Source organism: Ranitomeya imitator, chromosome 6, assembly GCF_032444005.1.
Source record: "Ranitomeya imitator isolate aRanImi1 chromosome 6, aRanImi1.pri, whole genome shotgun sequence".
Classification (NCBI taxonomy): Eukaryota; Metazoa; Chordata; class Amphibia; order Anura; family Dendrobatidae; genus Ranitomeya; species Ranitomeya imitator.
In genome coordinates, this window is record NC_091287.1 from 397,243,839 (window position 1) to 397,262,587 (window position 18,749).

General features: G+C 41.0%; 2 protein-coding genes across 2 annotated transcripts in view; one reads left to right on the plus strand and one right to left on the minus strand.

Moving 5' to 3' along the window:
• The window catches only part of GREB1L (GREB1 like retinoic acid receptor coactivator), a 219,250-nt gene that overhangs the window by 191,942 nt on the left and 8,559 nt on the right, over nucleotides 1-18,749 (plus strand). Inside the window, exons 19-26 of the mRNA XM_069731170.1 lie at nucleotides 9,950-10,083; nucleotides 10,184-10,523; nucleotides 11,917-12,029; nucleotides 12,128-12,372; nucleotides 12,603-13,156; nucleotides 13,396-13,498; nucleotides 15,003-15,161; nucleotides 17,663-17,799. Of these exons, the coding sequence (XP_069587271.1) occupies nucleotides 9,950-10,083; nucleotides 10,184-10,523; nucleotides 11,917-12,029; nucleotides 12,128-12,372; nucleotides 12,603-13,156; nucleotides 13,396-13,498; nucleotides 15,003-15,161; nucleotides 17,663-17,799 (1,785 nt within the window). The remainder of the gene's footprint in view (nucleotides 1-9,949; nucleotides 10,084-10,183; nucleotides 10,524-11,916; nucleotides 12,030-12,127; nucleotides 12,373-12,602; nucleotides 13,157-13,395; nucleotides 13,499-15,002; nucleotides 15,162-17,662; nucleotides 17,800-18,749) is intronic.
• ESCO1 (establishment of sister chromatid cohesion N-acetyltransferase 1) overlaps nucleotides 1-18,749 on the minus strand; it is a 160,712-nt gene that overhangs the window by 12,066 nt on the left and 129,897 nt on the right. The window lies entirely within an intron of this gene.

Sequence of the window (18,749 nt, forward strand, 5' to 3'; positions counted from 1 at the left end):
TTGCTGTGACCAGTGGGGTACCGCAGGGGTCGGTATTGGGACCTGTTCTCTTCAGCATATTTATTAACAATCTGGCATAAGGTTTACACAGTAAAATATCGATATTTACAGATGATACAACACTATGTTAAGCAGTCAATGCAAGAGAAGATAGTATTCTGCTACAGATGGATCTGTATAAGTTGGAAACTTGGGCCAAAAGGTGGCAGATGCGGTTTAACTGATAAATGTAAGGTTATACACATGGGAAGAAGGAATAAATATCACCATTACACACTGAACGGGAAACCACTGGGTAAATCTGACAGGGAGAAGGACTTGGGGATCCTAGTTAATGATGATCTTACCTGGAGCAGCCAGTGTCAGGCAGCCGCTGCCACGGCAAACAGGATCATGTGGTGCATTAAGAGAGGTCTGGATACACATGATGAGCGCATTATACTGCCTCTGTACAAATCCCTGGTTAGACTGCACATGGAGTATTGTGTACAGTTTTGGGCATCGGTGCTCAGGAAGGATATAATGGAACTAGAGCGAGTACAAAGGAGGGCAACAAAATTAATAAATGGGATGGGGGAACTACAATACCCAGAGAGATTAGCAAAATTATTTACTCTAGAAAAAAGACTGAGGCGATCTAATAACAATGTATAAGTATGTAAAAGGACAATACAAATCTCTCAGAGGATCTGTTTATACCAAGGAAGGAGACGGTCAAGGGGGCATTCTGTGTCTGGAGGAGAGAAGGTTTTTCCACCAACGTAGAAGAGGATTCTTTACAGTTAGGGCAGTGAGTCTGGAATTCCTTGCCTGAGGAGGTGGTGATGGTAAACTCAGTCGAGGGGTTCAAGAGAGGCCTGGATGTCTTCCTGGAGCAGAACAATATTGTATCTTAAGGCCCCTTCACATTAAGCGATGCTGCAGCGATACCGACAACGATCCGGATCGCTGCAGCGTCGCTGTTTGGTCGCTGGAGAGCTGTCACACAGACCGCTCTCCAGCGACCAACGATGCCGGTAACCAGGGTAAACATCGGGTAACTAAGCGCAGGGCCGCGCTTAGTAACCCGATGTTTACCCTGGTTACCATGCTAAAAGTAAAAAAAAAAAAAAACACTACATACTTACCTACCGCCGTCTGTCCTCCAGCGCTGTGCTCTGCTTCTCTGCACTCCTCCTGTACTGGCTGTGAGCCGGAAAGCAGAGCGGTGACGTCACCGTGATGTCATAGCTTATCGCAGCTGACATCCGGCACTATGTGTCACGGACCGCCCCCGGCACATTAACCCCTGGCACACCGCGATCAAAGATGATCGCGATGTGCCGGCGGTGCAGGGAAGCACCGCGCAGGGAGGGGGCTCCCTGCGGGCTTCCCTGAGCCCCCCGCAGCAACGCGATGTGATCGCGTTGCTGCGAGGGTCTCCTCACCTCCCTCCCTGCTCGAGCCCCGGATCCAAGATGGCCGCGGATCCGGGTCCTGCAGGGAGGGAGGTGGCTTCACAGAGCCTGCTCAGAGCAGGCACTGTGAAGCAGCCTGCACTCCTATCAGATCAGTGATCTGACAGAGTGCTGTGCAAACTGTCAGATCACTGATCTGTGATGTCCCCCCCTGGGACAAAGTAAAAAAGTAAAAAAAAAATTTTCCAAATGTGTAAAAAAAATAAAAAAAAATATTCCAAAATAATAAAAAAAAAAAAAATATTATTCCCATAAATACATTTCTTCATCTAAATAAAAAAAAAAAACCAATAAAAGTACACATATTTAGTATCGCCGCGTCCGTAACGGCCCGATCTATAAAACTGGCCCACTAGTTAACCCCTTCAGTAAACACCGTAAGAAAAAAAAAAAAAACGAGGCAAAAAACAACGCTTTATTATCATACCGCCGAACAAAAAGTGGAATAACACGCGATCAAAAGGACAGATATAAATAACCATGGTACCGCTGAAAGCGTCATATTGTCCCGCAAAAAAAGAGCCGCCATACAGCATCATCAGCAAAAAAATAAAAAAGTTATAGTCCTGAGAATAAAGCGATGCAAAAATAATTATTTTTTCTGTAAAATAGTTTTTATCGTATAAAAGCACCAAACCATAAAAAAATGATATAAATGAGGTATCGCTGTAATCGTACTGACCCGAAGAATAAAACTGATTTATCAATTTTACCAAACGCGGAACGGTATAAACGCCTCCCCCAATAGAAATTCATGAATAGCTGGCTTTTGGTCATTCTTCCTCACAAAAATCGGAATAAAAAGCGATAAAAAAATGTCACGTGCCCAAAAATGTTTTCAATAAAAACGTCAACTCGTCCCGCAAAAAACAAGACCTCACATGACTCTGTGGACCAAAATATGGAAAAATTATAGCTCTCAAAATGTGGTATTGCAAAAAATATTTTTTGCAATAAAAAGGGTCTTTCAGTGTGTGACGGCTGCCAATCATAAAAATCCGCTAAAAAAACTCGCTATAAAAGTAAATCAAACCCCCCTTCATCACCCCCTTAGTTAGGGAAAAATAAAAAAAATGTATTTATTTCCATTTTCCCATTAGGGTTAGGGCTAGGGCTAGGGTTAGGGTTAGGGCTAGGGTTAGGGCTAGGGTTAGGGCTAGGGTTAGGGCTAGGGTTAGGGCTAGGGTTAGGGCTAGGGTTAGGGCTAGGATTAGGGTTAGGGTTAGGGTTGGGGCTACAGTTAGGGTTGGGGCTAAAGTTAGGGTTAGGGTTTAGATTACATTTACAGTTGGGAATAGGGTTGGGATTAGGGTTAGGGGTGTGTCAGGGTTAGAGGTGTGGTTAGGGTTACCGTTGGAATTAGGGTTAGGGGTGTGTTTAGATTAGGGTTTCAGTTATAATTGGGGGGTTTCCACTGTTTCGGCACATCAGGGGCTCTCCAAACACGACATGGCGTCCGATCTCAATTCCAGCCAATTCTGCGTTGAAAAAGTAAAACAGTGCTCCTTCCCTTCCGAGCTCTCCTGTGTGCCCAAACAGGGGTTTACCCCAACATATGGGGTATCAGCGTACTCAGGACAAATTGGACAACAACTTTTGTGGACCAATTTCTCCTGTTACCCTTGGGAAAATACAAAACTGGGGGCTAAAAAATAATTTTTGTGGGAAAACAAAAAGATTTTTTATTTTCACGGCTCTGCGTTATAAACTGTAGTGAAACACTTGGGGGTTCAAAGTTCTCACAACACATCTAGATAAGTTCATTGAGGGGTCTAGTTTCCAATATGGGGTCACTTGTGGGGGGTTTCTACTGTTTAGGTACATTAGGGGCTCTGCAAACGCAATGTGACGCCTGCAGACCAATCCATCTAAGTCTGCATTCCAAATGATGCTCCTTCCCTTCCGAGCCCTCCCATGCGCCCAAACGGTGGTTCCCCCCCACATATCGGGTATCAGCGTACTCAGGACAAATTGGACAACAACATTTAGGGTCCAATTTCTCCTGCTAACCTTGGAAAAATACAAAACTGGGGGCTAAAATATAATTTTTGTGGAAAAAAAAAATATTTTTTATTTGCATGGCTCTGCGTTATAAACTGTAGTGAAATACTTGGGGGTTCAAAGCTCTCACAACACATCAAGATGAGTTCCTTAGGGGGTCTACTTTCCAAAATGGTGTCACTTGTGGGGGGTTTCTACTGTTTAGGTACATTAGGGGCTCTGCAAACGCAATGTGACGCCTGCAGACCATTCCATCTAAGTCTGCATTCCAAATGGCGCTCCTTCCCTTCCGAACCCTCCCATGCGCCCAAACGGTGGTTCCCCCCCCACATATGGGGTATCAGCGTACTCAGGACAAATTGGACAACAACTTTTGTGGTCCAATTTCTCCTGTTACCCTAGGGAAAATACAAAACTGGGGGCTAAAAAATTATTTTTGTGGGAAAAAAATTTTGTTTTATTTTTATGGCTCTGCATTATAAACTTCTGTGAAGCCCTTGGTGGGTCAAAGTGCTCACCACACATCCAGATAAGTTCCTTAGGGGGTTTACTTTCCAAAATGGTGTCACTTGTGGGGGTTTAAATGTTTAGGCACATCAGTGGCTCTCCAAACGCAACATGGCGTCCCATCTCAATTTCTGTCAATTTTGCATTGAAAAGTCAAACTGCGCTCCTTCCCTTCCGAGCTTTCCCATGCGCCCAAACAGTGGTTTACTGCCACATATGGGGTATCAGCGTACTCAGGACAAATTGGACAACAACTTTTGAGGTCCAATTTCTTCTCTTACCCTTGGAAAAATAAAAAATTGGGGGCAAAAATATAATTTTTGTGAAAAAATATGATTTTTTATTTTTACGGTTCTGCATTATAAACTTCTGTGAAGCACTTGGTGGGTCAAAGTGCTCACCACACCTCTAGATAAGTTCCTTAGGGGGTCTACTTTCCAAAATGGTGTCACTTGTGGGGGGTTTCAATGTTTAGGCACATCAGTGGCTCTCCAAACGCAACATGGCGTCCCATCTCAATTTCTGTCAATTTTGCATTGAAAAGTCAAACTGCGCTCCTTCCCTTCCGAGCTCTCCCATGCGCCCAAACAGTGGTTTACTGCCACATATGGGGTATCAGCGTACTCAGGACAAATTGGACAACAACTTTTGAGGTCCAATTTCTTCTCTTACCCTTGGAAAAATAAAACAAATTGGAGCTGAAGTAAATTTTTTGTGTAAAAAAGTTAAATGTTCATTTTTATTTAAACATTCCAAAAATTCCTATTAAACACCTGAAGGGTTAATAAACTTCTTGAATGTGGTTTTGAGCACCTTGAGGGGTGCAGTTTTTAGAATGGTGTCACACTTGGGCATTTTCTATCATATAGACCCCTCAAAATGACTTCAAATGAGACGTGGTCCCTAAAAAAAAATGGTGTTGTAAAAATGAGAAATTGCTGGTCAACTTTTAACCCTTATAACTCCCTAACAAAAAAAAAAATTGGTTCCAAAATTATGCTGATGTAAAGGAGACATGTGGGAAATGTTACTTATTAAGTATTTTGTGTGACATATCTCTGTGATTTAATTGCATAAAAATTCAAAGTTTGAAAATTGCGAAATTTTCAAAATTTTCGCCAAATTTCCGTTTTTTTCACAAATAAACGCAGGTACTATCAAAGAAATTTTACCACTATCATGAAGTACAATATGCCACGAGAAAACAATGTCAGAATCACCAGGATCCGTTGAAGCGTTTCGGAGTTATAACCTCATAAAGGGACAGTGGTCAGAATTGTAAAAATTGGCCTGGTCATTAACGTGCAAACCACCCTTGGGGGTAAAGGGGTTAAGGATACGAAAAAACTGTACAAACACTAAAGATTATGTGACCCAATCAGCGATACTGAAGAAAAGGTTCAGGGATAAGAAGTATCCAAAAAAATTAATCGAGGCAGCATACAGAAAGAATTTGGGCAAAGTACAGGAGGATTGTCTCCCAAGTAGGAAGAGAAAATATTGTAATGCAGAGGAAACTAGAGGGAAAGAACGGCCAGCAAGCAATGAGGAGAATAAGAGAAATCTTTGGAAGTTTAATTTTATAACAACTTATAACAAAGGGAATGTATTGATAAGGTGAATTTTAAAAAAATATTGGTATATTTTAAAAAAAGATGTGATTCTTGGGAAAATGCTTCCGAGGGAACCGGGAGTAACTTTTAGGAGAGGGGCGACAGTGAAAAATATTGTAGCTCAGAGTAAATTAAGAGACGTTCCAAAAATAGAAAACATGATAGGAAACAATACCAATGTGAATGGAGGGAAGATGAACACAGGAGTATATACGAGGGGCGATCCAAAAGTAATGATAATCAATACTAAACACAATGAATATAGTCAAAAAAATTTTTTTATTTTTTTACATAGTCTCCTAACAAGTCTATACATTTAGTCCATCTCTTTTCTAAACTTAGAATTCCCTTAGAAAAAAATTCTTGATCTTGACCCTCAAAAAAATCTCCAACAGCGGTTATCACATCGCTATTGTCATCAAATTTCTTGCCCAGGAGGTGTTCCTTGAGCCGAGGAAAGAGAAAGAAGTCACTGGGGGCTAGATCTGGCCTATAGGGGGGGTGTTCCACCAGTTCAAAGCCCGCTTCTTGAATGGTAGCCATGGCAACTGCAGCTTTGTGAGCCGGCGCGTTATCTTGGTGAAACAGCACTCCAGCCCACAGTTTGCCGCGCCTTTTCTCTTTGATAGCCTCCCGCAATCTTCTTATTTGTTCTGCGTAGTAGGAGCCCATAATAGTGGCTCCCTTCGCCAAATAGTCCACCATAATAATTCCTTCAGCGTCCCAAAAAACGGACGCCATAACCTTCCCTGCTGAGCTTGACACTTTGAATTTCTTCGGCGTCGGTTCGTCTGCTCGTTTCCACGTCATCGATTGTTGTTTAGTTTCGGGATCAAAGTGGTGGATCCAGGTCTTGTCCATGGTCAAAAAACGTGACACAAAATTTTCCTTGTCTGCTTGGAACTTTTCGAGATTTGCTATTGAAATGTCAACTCGTTTCTTCTTTTGCTTGTCGGTTAACATTTTTGGCACCCAACGCGCGGAGACCTTTCTCATATGCAATTCTTTTGCAAGGATTCTTTGAATACTGCCATATGAGATCCCTGTGACCTCAGCTACATGCCTGATAGTCACTCTTCGATCTGCCAATACGACTTCTTCAACTTTTTTCACGTTTTCTTCATTGAGGGACGTGGATGGGCGTCCTTCACGATGTTCATCTTCCGTCGATGTTCTTCCCAGCTTAAATTCCTTGGCCCAGCGTGCAACTGTGGAATATGGAGGAGAAGAGTCCCCCAATGTTTCCACCAAGTCGCTGTGTATGTCTTTGGTAGTCATTTTTTTCAAGCAGAGGTATTTGATGACAGCTCTGAGCTCGTTTTTTTCCATTTTGATGTTCACTCCTCGGCAGTTCATATTCAAATGAATGTAGCTCCCAGGAATTGTGGTCTATTTAAGTGATTTTTTTTTCCTGGACTAGTGGGTACCTAAGAGAGAAAGAAAACATTTTATTTTAATTTCTGTGTGCAATAGAAATAACCGATTATCATTACTTTTGGATCGCCCCTCGTAGATGCTCTTCAAACAAATGTAAATGTTGCAAGATCATTAACCATGGAGCTAGGAGTATTCAATCTAGTACTACTGGGGAAACAATTAAGATTAAGCAGAGACTCACATGTAGAACGGATTTTGTCATCTACGTAGTGACTTGCAAATGCGGGCTCCAATATGTGGGACGAACTTCCCAGGAATTGAGTGCCCGGATGAATAATCACCGCTATAATGCAAAGAACGGGCAGATTAAACATAGTCTGTCCCGTCACCTCCTGCTGAAGCACAATAAATGCTTCTGCATTACGGTCACACCGCTAGAGCATATACCAAAAGGGGCTAATAACAGGAACAAATTATTAAACCGCAAGGAGTCATATTGGATATATAGGTTACAAAGCCTTTATCCAAATGGACTTAATGATGTAGTAGAGAATGTGTAAGGGTTTGTCATAAATAGCTCAGTTGTTCGCGCATGGGTCAATACAACAACAAAAAAAAATTCTTCTTTTTTTTTTTTTTTTTTCCCCCTTTTTTTTTTTTTTTTCTAAATGTATTTTATGGGATGAATTGATAGTAATGGTATTGATGAGGTATTGGAGCGAATCATATTTATGATTGTGTATATACCTATATTTTTAATGTTGTTTGTTCGTAACAGTGTAATACCATGTATTTAAAAGCTCATTTTGGATAGAATAGAAGTACTAAAATGTGTATATATATATATATATATATAACAGTCACACAGACCGCTCTCCAGCGACCAACGATGCCGGTAACCAGGGTAAAGATCGGGTTACTAAGCGCAGGGCCGCGCTTAGTAACCCGATGTTTACCCTGATTACCATCCTAAAAGTAAAAAAAAAAAAACGCTTCATACTTACCTTCCGCTGTCTGTCCCCGGCGCTGTGGTTCTCTGTACTGGCTGTGAGCACAGCGGCCGGAAAGCACAGCGGTGACGTCACCGCTCTGCTTTCCGGCCGCTGTGCTCACAGTGAGTGCAGGAAAGCACAGCGCCGGAGGACAGACAGCGGAAGGTAAGTATGAAGCGTTTGTTTTTTTTACTTTTAGTATGGTAACCAGGGTAAACATCGGGTTACTAAGCGTGGCCCTGCGCTTAGTAACCCGATGTTTACCCTGGTTACCAGTGAAGACATCGCTGAATCGGTGTCACACACGCCGATTCAGCGATGTCAGCGGGAGAGCCAGCGACCAAATAAAGTTCTGGCCTTCTAGCCCCGACCAACGACATCACAGAAGGATTCTGATCGCTGCTGCGTGTCAAACTGAACGATATCGCTAGCCAGGACGCTGCAACGTCACAGATCGCTAGCGATATCGTTTAGTGTGAAGGTACCTTTAGTCATCAGGAAAGGAGAACCTGATCCCCAGTCCCGCCCTGCTAATCCCTTCTAGGAACCCTCATAAATAAGAGAACTTGGAGGTTGTAGCATCATTTTATAGTGTTTATTGTATTGTTTGTTCTTTTTGTTTTTTTGCTACCTGATGAAGGCTGCACTGTAAAAATAGCAGCCGAAACGCGTTGTACTGTTTTTTAAAAATATTTTACAAATATATTTTATTTTTTTATTTTGAGAAAATAAATGAATTTTTTAACATTTTTCACTTGAAGTGGATGCATTAAAAAAATCCGTAGGTGCTTAGCGCCACATTTACTATGTATCTTTGACATGAAAGTGTCTTCCCAAACCTTGCATTTTGTAGCAGAGTTTGGCTGCTCCCTCTCCAGTATAAAGCGCCTTAAGCACAGCAGTTTCTGTTAATGACTGTATATCAACTAGCCTATGATAACGATGACCATTATCACCGGCTTGGTACATTTTTGTTACTCATATACATGACTATAATCCTATAAAATCGCTGACGTTGTGTAAGAATTTATGCTGTTTTGAATGCAAAGGGTGATCAGATTTAATTTCTTTTCTGCTCAGTCGCTTTGCATTTAATTCTTTAAAAAAATTCTAAATGACCATTCTTACTTTGCAGTGTTTTCTTTCTCACTTACATAAGTTTTGCACAATACTGTATAAAACATTTTACTGAACTTCTTTATACCATGCTGTCCACAAACGGGACTACATGTATGAGACGTGTTATTACCAGGAAGGGGGATAATGTAGTGTTGGAGGTACAAATGCTGGGACCCCCAGTAATCATGAATGGTACTTTGGAACTCAGGAACTAGGCTCTGCAGAATATCATCTTAGCTGGATCATCTGTGCATATTTTTGACCTGTGCTCCTTTCATTGCCTTTGAGACTTCCATAGAACACGCCGATATTTCCGGCAGTTCCATAGACATATAATGGAGTGGAGGTCTAGCATTTGCACCTCTAATGGTGTTCCAGAGCCCTCGTTCTCTGGATAGTTTCAGGTCCCAGCAGTGTAACCTTCAGCAATCAGAATTTTCCCTTTACGTATGGTAAAACTATGGTTTGATTTTTTTAACGCTTCTGCCATTAGACCTGGGCTGCCCTGACTTTTTTGTAGTACTACTGATTTTTGATTTTAACTATTCAGCTTCAGCTGGTGGTGACACATGCCCAGTACCTCTACCCACAGTAGATGATAGAAATTGCTCTCTGCCTTGGTGGCAAGGACCAGAGTATCTGCTGACACATGGCAATGTAGCGAAAGTAGGGGCTTCAATATTGACAGCTGCCAGAAGGGGAAGGAGACTGAGTCTTACTACAGCCTGCCCTCATCAGCTCAGATAAGCAGGAGGAGGATGCAAGAACTGATGTGTATTGTCAGATAGAAATGCTGTAAATTTTATATGGCTTTTTCCAGCCTTACAGGATTTTTTTTTGTATAATTATTCATGAGAACTCTTATTTTCATTCTGCCTTTTAGGAGGAAGAAGCGAATCAAGATAAGCTTTACTTTGGCATCAATGAATATAGTAAATCTCTACAGTGGGGCATAACAAGTCCGCTTCTTAGATGTGACGAAACATTTGAGAAGATGGTGAACACATTACTGGAAAGGTGATGCAATTACTTGATAAAGACACAGTTAAAACCAATTTGTTTTATTACCTCCATTCCTGAGACAGCCAATCAAAAAAATCGTAATCTTTTGTTGTAGGCACCCAAAGTTGCACAGCATGGTGATCCGGTGCTACCTCCTCATTCAGCAGTATTGTGAAGCTCTTATGGCTCTAACTACCATGGCTTCACTGAGAGATCACACTACTCCGGAGACACTGAGCATCGTGGATGACCTCCTCAGCTTCCCCGGAAAGGACAGGAGTGGGCACGGTCACATGCTCCTCATCCGGGTTCCTTCACTACAGCTGGCAATCTTGGCCAAGGAAAGGTTGCAGGAAGTGAGAGACAAGCTAGGGCTGCAGTATCGTTTTGAAGTGCTGCTTGGAAATCCTTCTTCCGAACTCTGTGTTGCAAAGCACTTTATTACCAGACTAAAGGTGAGGGAATTTTTTAAGGAAAATCTCATATTAATGTAGTTGGATATTGACTAACTTTTAAGTCGCCGGTAGACATGGTGATCCTGCGTAAATGACAAATTTGGTGCAACTTTAGCTAATTTTGCCTGACTTTGCACTGTTTTATTTTGCCACACATTAAAACATTGTAAACAAATGGCCACGTTTAGCTAAAAAAAAACAAAAAAAAAAACATCTGGGGGCAGAGGTAGGAGGATGAGTGGTGTGTGAAAATTGCATGAAACACATTGTTTAAATCAAGTTTTTGTTTTAAGTTTTTTTTTTATTTATTTTTTATTTGCGTGTTATGTGTATTTAACGAAAAAGGAAACTCCGGCACACAATGAAAGTCAATATAATTCACATATGAGTTTATTTGGAAATTCCCATCACGTTGCAAATAACGTTTCAAATGACGTTAAATCCGTTTAAAGAAAAAATTAATTAACACCGCATACGTAGTGAGATGAAGAAAACAGTGCTATTCATCACTTCACAGGTAATTATTTCAACGTTTCGGCCTGTAAGCCTTTTTCAAGAAAACCTGTATATGAATACGTGACAGGGGTCCGGCCGTGCGAGGTCCGTAGTGCGGACAGGTTTTCTTGAAAAAGGCTTACAGGCCGAAACGTTGAAACAATTACCTGTGAAGTGATGAATAGCACTGTTTTCTTCATCTCACTACGTATGCGGTGTTAATTAATTTTTTCTTTAAACGGATTTAACGTCATTTGAAACGTTATTTGCAACGTGATGTGAATTTCCAAATAAACTCATATGTGAATTATATTGACTTTCATTGTGTGCCGGAGTTTCCTTTTTCGATATTTCTATTTTTCTCCTGAGCACCTAACCTAAGGACAGTGAGCACCTCATTTTTCTTTATATTTATGTGTATTTAAAACATTATGCAACTTTCACATTTGGTCACTGGAGCTTTTTTATACATAAATTAATGTATTTGGGGCTGAAAATTTGTTTAATAATTTGGGTTACATTAGCAACTTTATTTTACAGGCCTTTGTTTCCCTTCACATTCAACTTTGATGTGGTCTGTGGTACTAAATGTGGAGGCGCTCAAAGGCAGAAGTTACTAACGTCCTGCCAGACCGCTATAGTTGGCTCACTGACTGATTCTCGGTTTTATCTCATTTTACAGTTAGCCATAGCCAATCCAACAGGCTATAGAAAGCAAGTGGTTCAACATTTTTAATAAAATCCAGTTACAAAATTTATTTTTTCAGCCCCAATTGCAGGCATTTTAACAAAGCATAAAATGGCTCCAAAAGGTGGACAACCACCAAAATCAAGCTAGAGTTATTTTATATTTTATGGTTTGATTTTGTTTTTTAACCCTATTAATGCTTTGTTGTAGGTATGGAGGGGATGTGATGAAGACTGGGTCCCTAAAACATTTAAAGATCTTGAAGGCTTACCTTGTATTTTATTTCTCACTGGCAAGGATCCCCTTGGAGAAACTTTCCCAAGGTAGATGAATTACTTTTATTTATAGTTCTAATGTTCGTGATGGAAATTATTATTTTTTTCTACTTTGTGGTAAATGTGCTATTAATTCTGTGCTTCAGATCTCTGAAATACTGTGATCTCCGGCTGATTGACTCCAGCTTTTTATCCCGAACGGCACTTGAGCAGGAAATTGGCCTGGCCTGTTGCTATGTTTCCAAAGAAGTCATCCGAGAGCCCACAACTGTTCTGGATTTAAGTGATAAAGACATTGATAAGGCTAACTCCACTGAGAATGACTCAGATGAGCTGTTTATAGATCTAGACAGACCTCAGAGTACTGGAAGTGAAGTCACTGGAACTTCAGGTTAGGATTTTGTTTTTCGGTACGATTTGCCTTTTTGGGTATAGTCTATTTACCGTATATTACATTTTTCATTAAATGTTTAGTAACGAGGTCATTTTACCACCACAAAAATAAAGTTGTATAGTAGCTTATGGTAGAAATATTTTTAGAAAATACTTTATCTAGCCTTTAGATCACTTTATCAGAGTATTTTGAACCCTTTTGACCTGAATGTCTTATATTTGCTTTAGGTTCAATTGCAGAAAATGGAGTTAGTTCTTCCAGTGCAGCTGATAAAACGCAGAAGCAGCCAGCAAACCTTGACTTCCACACTGTGGCAAACAGCTCGGTAGATGAAGGCACATACCCCAATTCTACAGCCAATGATTGTAAACTGGAATGTGATTCTCTTGGGGCACAAATGGCCAGCAGCACAACATCCAAACTGTCCTCCTCGTCATCACAAGCTTATCAATGGGGTCACCAATGTGAGAACAAGAAAAGGACGTTTAACTTGGCCTTACCCCGTATCGTAGTTCTGTCACGGGCTACTTATCAGCTCTTGGCTTGCCATAAGAATGGACAAACTCCCACTATAATTTCTCTTTTACCCCATACTGATGTAAGCTGGTCAAGATCATTAAGACCTATAATATCTAAAGACTTGAGTAGTGAAGAACAGTCAATTTACTACAGAACGTGGACAGCAGCCAGGCAGCATCATGCTGATTTTGTGAACTCGAGCGAGCCCACAGGAACAAGAACTATTTATCCACGCCGTCTACTCCTGACTGGACCCCCACAGGTTATTGCACACACACTATTGTTTGTTTGCATATATCCAATTTTTAACGCTGTTTGGGGATTTTAAAATTGCCACCCGTCTGTAACTTCCAACCTCTCCAGGGAGTATTAACATGTATATGAAGCCCTTTTTAACTGTTCTGCTAAATATTGGTGCCGAACAGGTTTGTAGAGTGGATTGTAGCGTTCCTGAAGATAAACTTTGTCGTGACATTTTTATTTATTTATATTTTTTTAAAGGTTGGGAAGACCGGTGCCTACTTGCAATTCCTTAGGATCCTCTATCGCATGTTGATTCGACTTCTGGAAGTAGATGTCTACGATGAAGCAGAAATAAATCCAGGTAGAGCTAGAAATCAGAAAATGGATTCTTAATTTAGGAGTGACTGTTTCAAATCCTTTTACTTTTTTAGACTTCAGAATTGGACTTATAAGCAGATTGGTCACACAAATTTACAATATAGACTGTACACATTATCAAATAGATCTTTGACCTGATGGTTCTGGTGAAAAATCAACATCAGATTGGCTGACTAAACCTGATATTAAGAGGAGAAATAGACTGAAATGGCCGATAAGTCAGTGTATTCAGTCTACTCCCACCCACCCTGCCTGACATCTGCAGCTTGTACTGAGCAGTGTGAGATCCCAGCAGCTGGGAGGAGAGACACTGAGCTGTTAATCATGCTAAGTGGGCAGAGAATCAGTTAATGGTTCATAAAGTAGTATTAAGCCATTCTGACATGGATTTTTATAGTAAATGCACCATCTTTAGTGCTGATGACAAATCATACTAAAAGCTAAACAAGGAAACCCCCTCTCCATGCGGTCCTACAGAAAACAACTTAGATACCTTATTATGCTGTAGCCATCTGTTCTGTTAAGTAGAACTGCAGGTAGGGTGTCATGGTTGTAATATAGCCAATAATAAGCACTATTGTAATACACAATTGCATTACTCGCCTTCTGAACCACAGCAGTAAACTTGCCCAACATCTAGATATATTTCATGTTTGTCTTAAAATATAATGCTGCATTTAGATGTGCCAATGTTGCCTCAACAATGTCCCTTACAGGGGTTGTCCAGGACTTTTATATTTATGGTCTATTCTTAGGACTGGTCATCAATATCTGATCAGTGGAGGTACGAAACCCGGCACTCGTGCCAACCAGCAGTTCCCAGTGCCGGCGGTGGATTGATGTGATCAGTTGTAGAGCAGCACATCTGTCAATTACATAGTCCTTGCAGTGGGGTATTGTTGAATTAATATAAAAGTCCCAGAGAAACACCCACCCCCTTCCCCTGTTAACGAGCACTAGACGACTATGTAGCACACTGTTCATCTCTGTTATTGGCCTGTTTGCACAAGCTGATTAACAATGATGAGGACCAAACTATAGCTGTACATATCTGCATTGGACATTTGAGAAAATTCACTGCAGACTTTTATATTCTTTAATGACAATTTAGTCTAAATGAGAAACTCCATGGGGATTCCCCAATAGACCATAAGTCAATGGGGTCCTGTCTGGTGACACTAGCTTTCCTTATGCAAAAGAATATTCCTGGGTATTGTCTGTTTCTGATATAGTATTGTCTTCTGGGTTAAATGGATAAAGGAAATGTGAACTGTGAGTCTACAAGAAATTTTTTTGGTCTCGATCTTTTGTGATAGAAAAGCATATTTAAGATTGTTCATACAGCTGTTGCAGATTCTGTAGTTTTTGTTGTGAGAAATGGCACTTCATGCAATGTAGGGTCCATCAGGCTTGAAACAGAAGCCATAATGCCGAAAAAAAAAATATCACTGTAAGATAAAACATTTTTAATTTGTTTCCTTCTGTAGATGTGGAAAAGGGGCAGAACCAAGATCCCGGAACAGAAAAGGAACTTTGGCCAGATATTGAAGTCTTCAGTAAAATGGCTTTTGACATCACTGTGCACGATCCAAAATACCGGAACATCAGTCCGCTTCACACAGAGGGGAATTTCTTAATTAAACAAGGTGCATGAAGTAGGGAATACATTTTCACAAAGCTTCAAGGAAAAAACTGCACTCTTAATAATTATGTACAGTCTTCAGTTAAAATCTTACAAATTGGGAGGTAATATGGCAAAATCCTGTACTTGTCTTGAAATATTTCTTCCTTATTCATTCAGGCCATCGCTTGAACCAGGTGATAATGATTTTCACTAAAGGTACCCTTACACTAAACAACTTACCAACGATCACGACCAGCGATACGACCTTGCCGTGATCGTTGGTAAGTCGTTGTGTGGTCACTGGGGAGCTGTCACACAGACAGCTCTCTCCAGCGACCAACGATCAGGGGAACGACTTCGGCATCGTTGAAACGGTCTTCAACGATGCCGAAGTCCCCGGGTAACCAGGGTAAATATCGGGTTACTAAGTGCAGGGCCGCGCTTAGTAACCCAATATTTACCCAGGTTACCATTGTAAAAGTTAAAAAAAAAAAAACACACTACATACTCACATTCCGATGTCAGTCACGTCCCCTGCCATCAGCTTCCCGCACTGACTGTGTCAGCGCCGGCCGTAAAGCAGAGCATAGCGGTGACGTCACCACTGTGCTCTGCTTTATGGCCGGTGCTGACAGTCAGTGCAGGGAAGCTGACGGCGGGGGACGTGACAGACATCGGAATGTGAGTATGTAAAAAAAAGGTCCTGATCATTCACCAACGATCTCCCAGCAGGGGCCTCATCGTTGGTCGCTGTCACATATAACGAGATCGTTAGCGGGATCGTTGCTACGTCACAAAAAGCGTGACGTTGCAACGATATCGTTAACAAAATCGTTATGTGTGAAGGTACCTTTAATATCAGGATTGCTTTCTTATTACTGATAGATATCAGCTGCTGTCATGGCTTTTTGCACCTCTTTTTCCAGGTGTTCAATACTTTCTCCCTGTGTCATCTTCTCATTATTACACATAATTTATGGACATCTATAGTTTGATTTCTTTGCCTGTGTGGATTGGATGGGTTGTTACCAACATACGATGAGAATTGCATGTCAATAAGAAAATTGTTGACATGTCCAATACTGTTCACCTGTTGTCCCATATACATACACACGCTCACACATAATCAAGCGGGATGATCCAATACGCTTTGCAGCACAATGCTCACCGGTGGGTGCCAAGCTTCCTGGATAAGACCATCCACATGTCCAACCACATAATATGCCAAGCAGAAAAAGAAGGCAGCACTCCAACAATTTGTAAAGGTGAAAAAAAGCTGTGAAGTTTATTTCAGACCCACATCTCGCGACGTTTCGGCTCACACTGAGCCTTTCTCAAGCTTGAGAAAGGCTCAGTGTGAGCCGAAACATCGCGAGATGTGGGCAAATTGTTGGAGTGCTGCCTTCTTTTTCTGCTTGCTGTATATATATATATATATATATATATATATATATATATATATATATATATATATATATATATATATATATATATATATATATAAATTTATTTTTTTAATTGGCAGGCGTATACATTTATTTATCAGTAAGTGGGCTCGTGTAGACCGTGTAAGGAGGGATCAGCTCAGTATTGTAGAATTTGTTTTCCATCTTTCCTTTACAAACCCAGGTCTATTTTTAGCTGTTCCATAATTCACAGCTCGTTTTATGGTGACTATGTTCAGCAAGTCGTGTAAATGCAGAGCATGGTGACACGGGCTGCTTGCTCTTGTACAGAATATATCCTGGTCTGCCTGGAAATGGATCAGCTTTTGCAGGTTGAACAAAGGGCATTAGCAAACTGGTGTGCTTTCTCAAATTGCAGGACATAATTTCTTTTAGTTCCTCATTTGTGCTAACGTACTGTTCTGTACATTGTTTGACTTATTGGTATTTGAACAGCTTTTATTTTTCTTTCCATGTGATGTCACCTGTTTACACCGTGCTCTGGTGTACATTGGGTCATGGTGACAATATGTCTATGTGTAAAGTCAGAGCAGTCTTCCATTAGAGAGCCTCTCTAGAATGGTCATGTGTAAGAATGCTTATACAGTCAATAGGCTGGGATCTCACCATTGCATAGGAGGGGTCCCAAATATTAGCTCTGCCATATACCAGGGCTAGTATAAACCTTTCCAATGTCCCCATTCATCTCAAGAAGGAAGAAAGGCCAAATTAATTGTCTTGGCTCTTACGGTCAACGAAGGAAGAAATTGTGGATTTACCGGTCTGATTTATAAATTTAAGTTAATAAGAAGCAATCTACATAGTAAAAAACTGGGTGAAAAAAAACATTTTTAATTTATGACCTAGGGCTGTGTAAATGTACTTGAAAACGTTAAAATAGACAGTATATTTTTCCTCCCATTTATCAGTACATCTGTAGGCAGAGAAGTAGAGGGTAAAAGTGTACATTATCACAATAAAAGGTCATTTGGGTACAGCATCTCTTTTAACATGGATAAATCCGGAAACAAAAATCGCCATTTGTTAGATACATTAATACATTTGTTCTCTTGTTCAGAATCTTTAAAATTGCATGCTGATGATCTCTGGAAGCGTGAAACCGTTCCTATGATGCTGACAAAATATGCATCATTCAACACTTTCCACCACTGTGAGCAATGTCACCAGTATATGGATGTCGGTGCCAACTGCCAGGTAAAGGGGAACTCGGCGAGGTGATATTTGCTGGATACACTGTGTTGTGACCCAAGATCATGACCTGCAGGAGCACAAACACAGGAAACCTTTACGTGCATGTGAATCTATGCCTCTTGTGTTGCATATCACATTCGCACTTATTTCTAGTCCTAGAAAGACTAGACTAGACTGGTATCACTAATGTACCAAAAGTTCCCCTGCACCTAGTATTCGACTTGCCATCCGACATAGTCTGTTATTGCTGCTTTGGTCATTGTCTGCAGCTTGTGACCTGTTAAATGGTTGCAGTGTTTCTGCTGGGCAAGCCCCGGAGGCTTTTATGGAATTAGTGAGAGTGTTTGACAGTTGGCTGTGACAGTCAGCAGTTCCAATCACAAGATGGCGGATCGGGACCAAAGTGGCTCTAGGAACAGTGGAAGACAGCGGCTGGTAATTATATTCCTAGGGGCAGGGAACATGAATTGGTGATACCACTCCAGCACTGAAATAAAAAGAAAAAATGATGACGTAGAGCTTTTAGAATAGCAAAAGCACTTTTTTTTTTGCAGTAAAAATTGCTGCAGCAGTGTTGCCAGTGTTGCGTAGAGAAACACGTGATGGTGTCTCCGCGGCTTTTCTACAAGCATTTGCATATTTCCCATAAGGGATGGGGCAGTGTTCTGGATCACTGCGTTGAGAAACACATGATGGTGTCTCCGCGGTGTTGGATGTTTTGATCTCCCCAAGGTCATTCATCCTTATGTTAATAGGGAATTTTGACACACACTATAAACCAGGGGTGTCAAACTGCATTCCTCAAGGGCTGCAAACAGGTCATGTTTTCAGGATTTCCTTGTACTGCACAGGTGATAATTTAATCACCTACACACAATGATTACAGCACCTTGTGCAATGCTAAGGAAATCATGAACACACACATGGTTTGCGGCCCTCGAGGAATGCAGTTT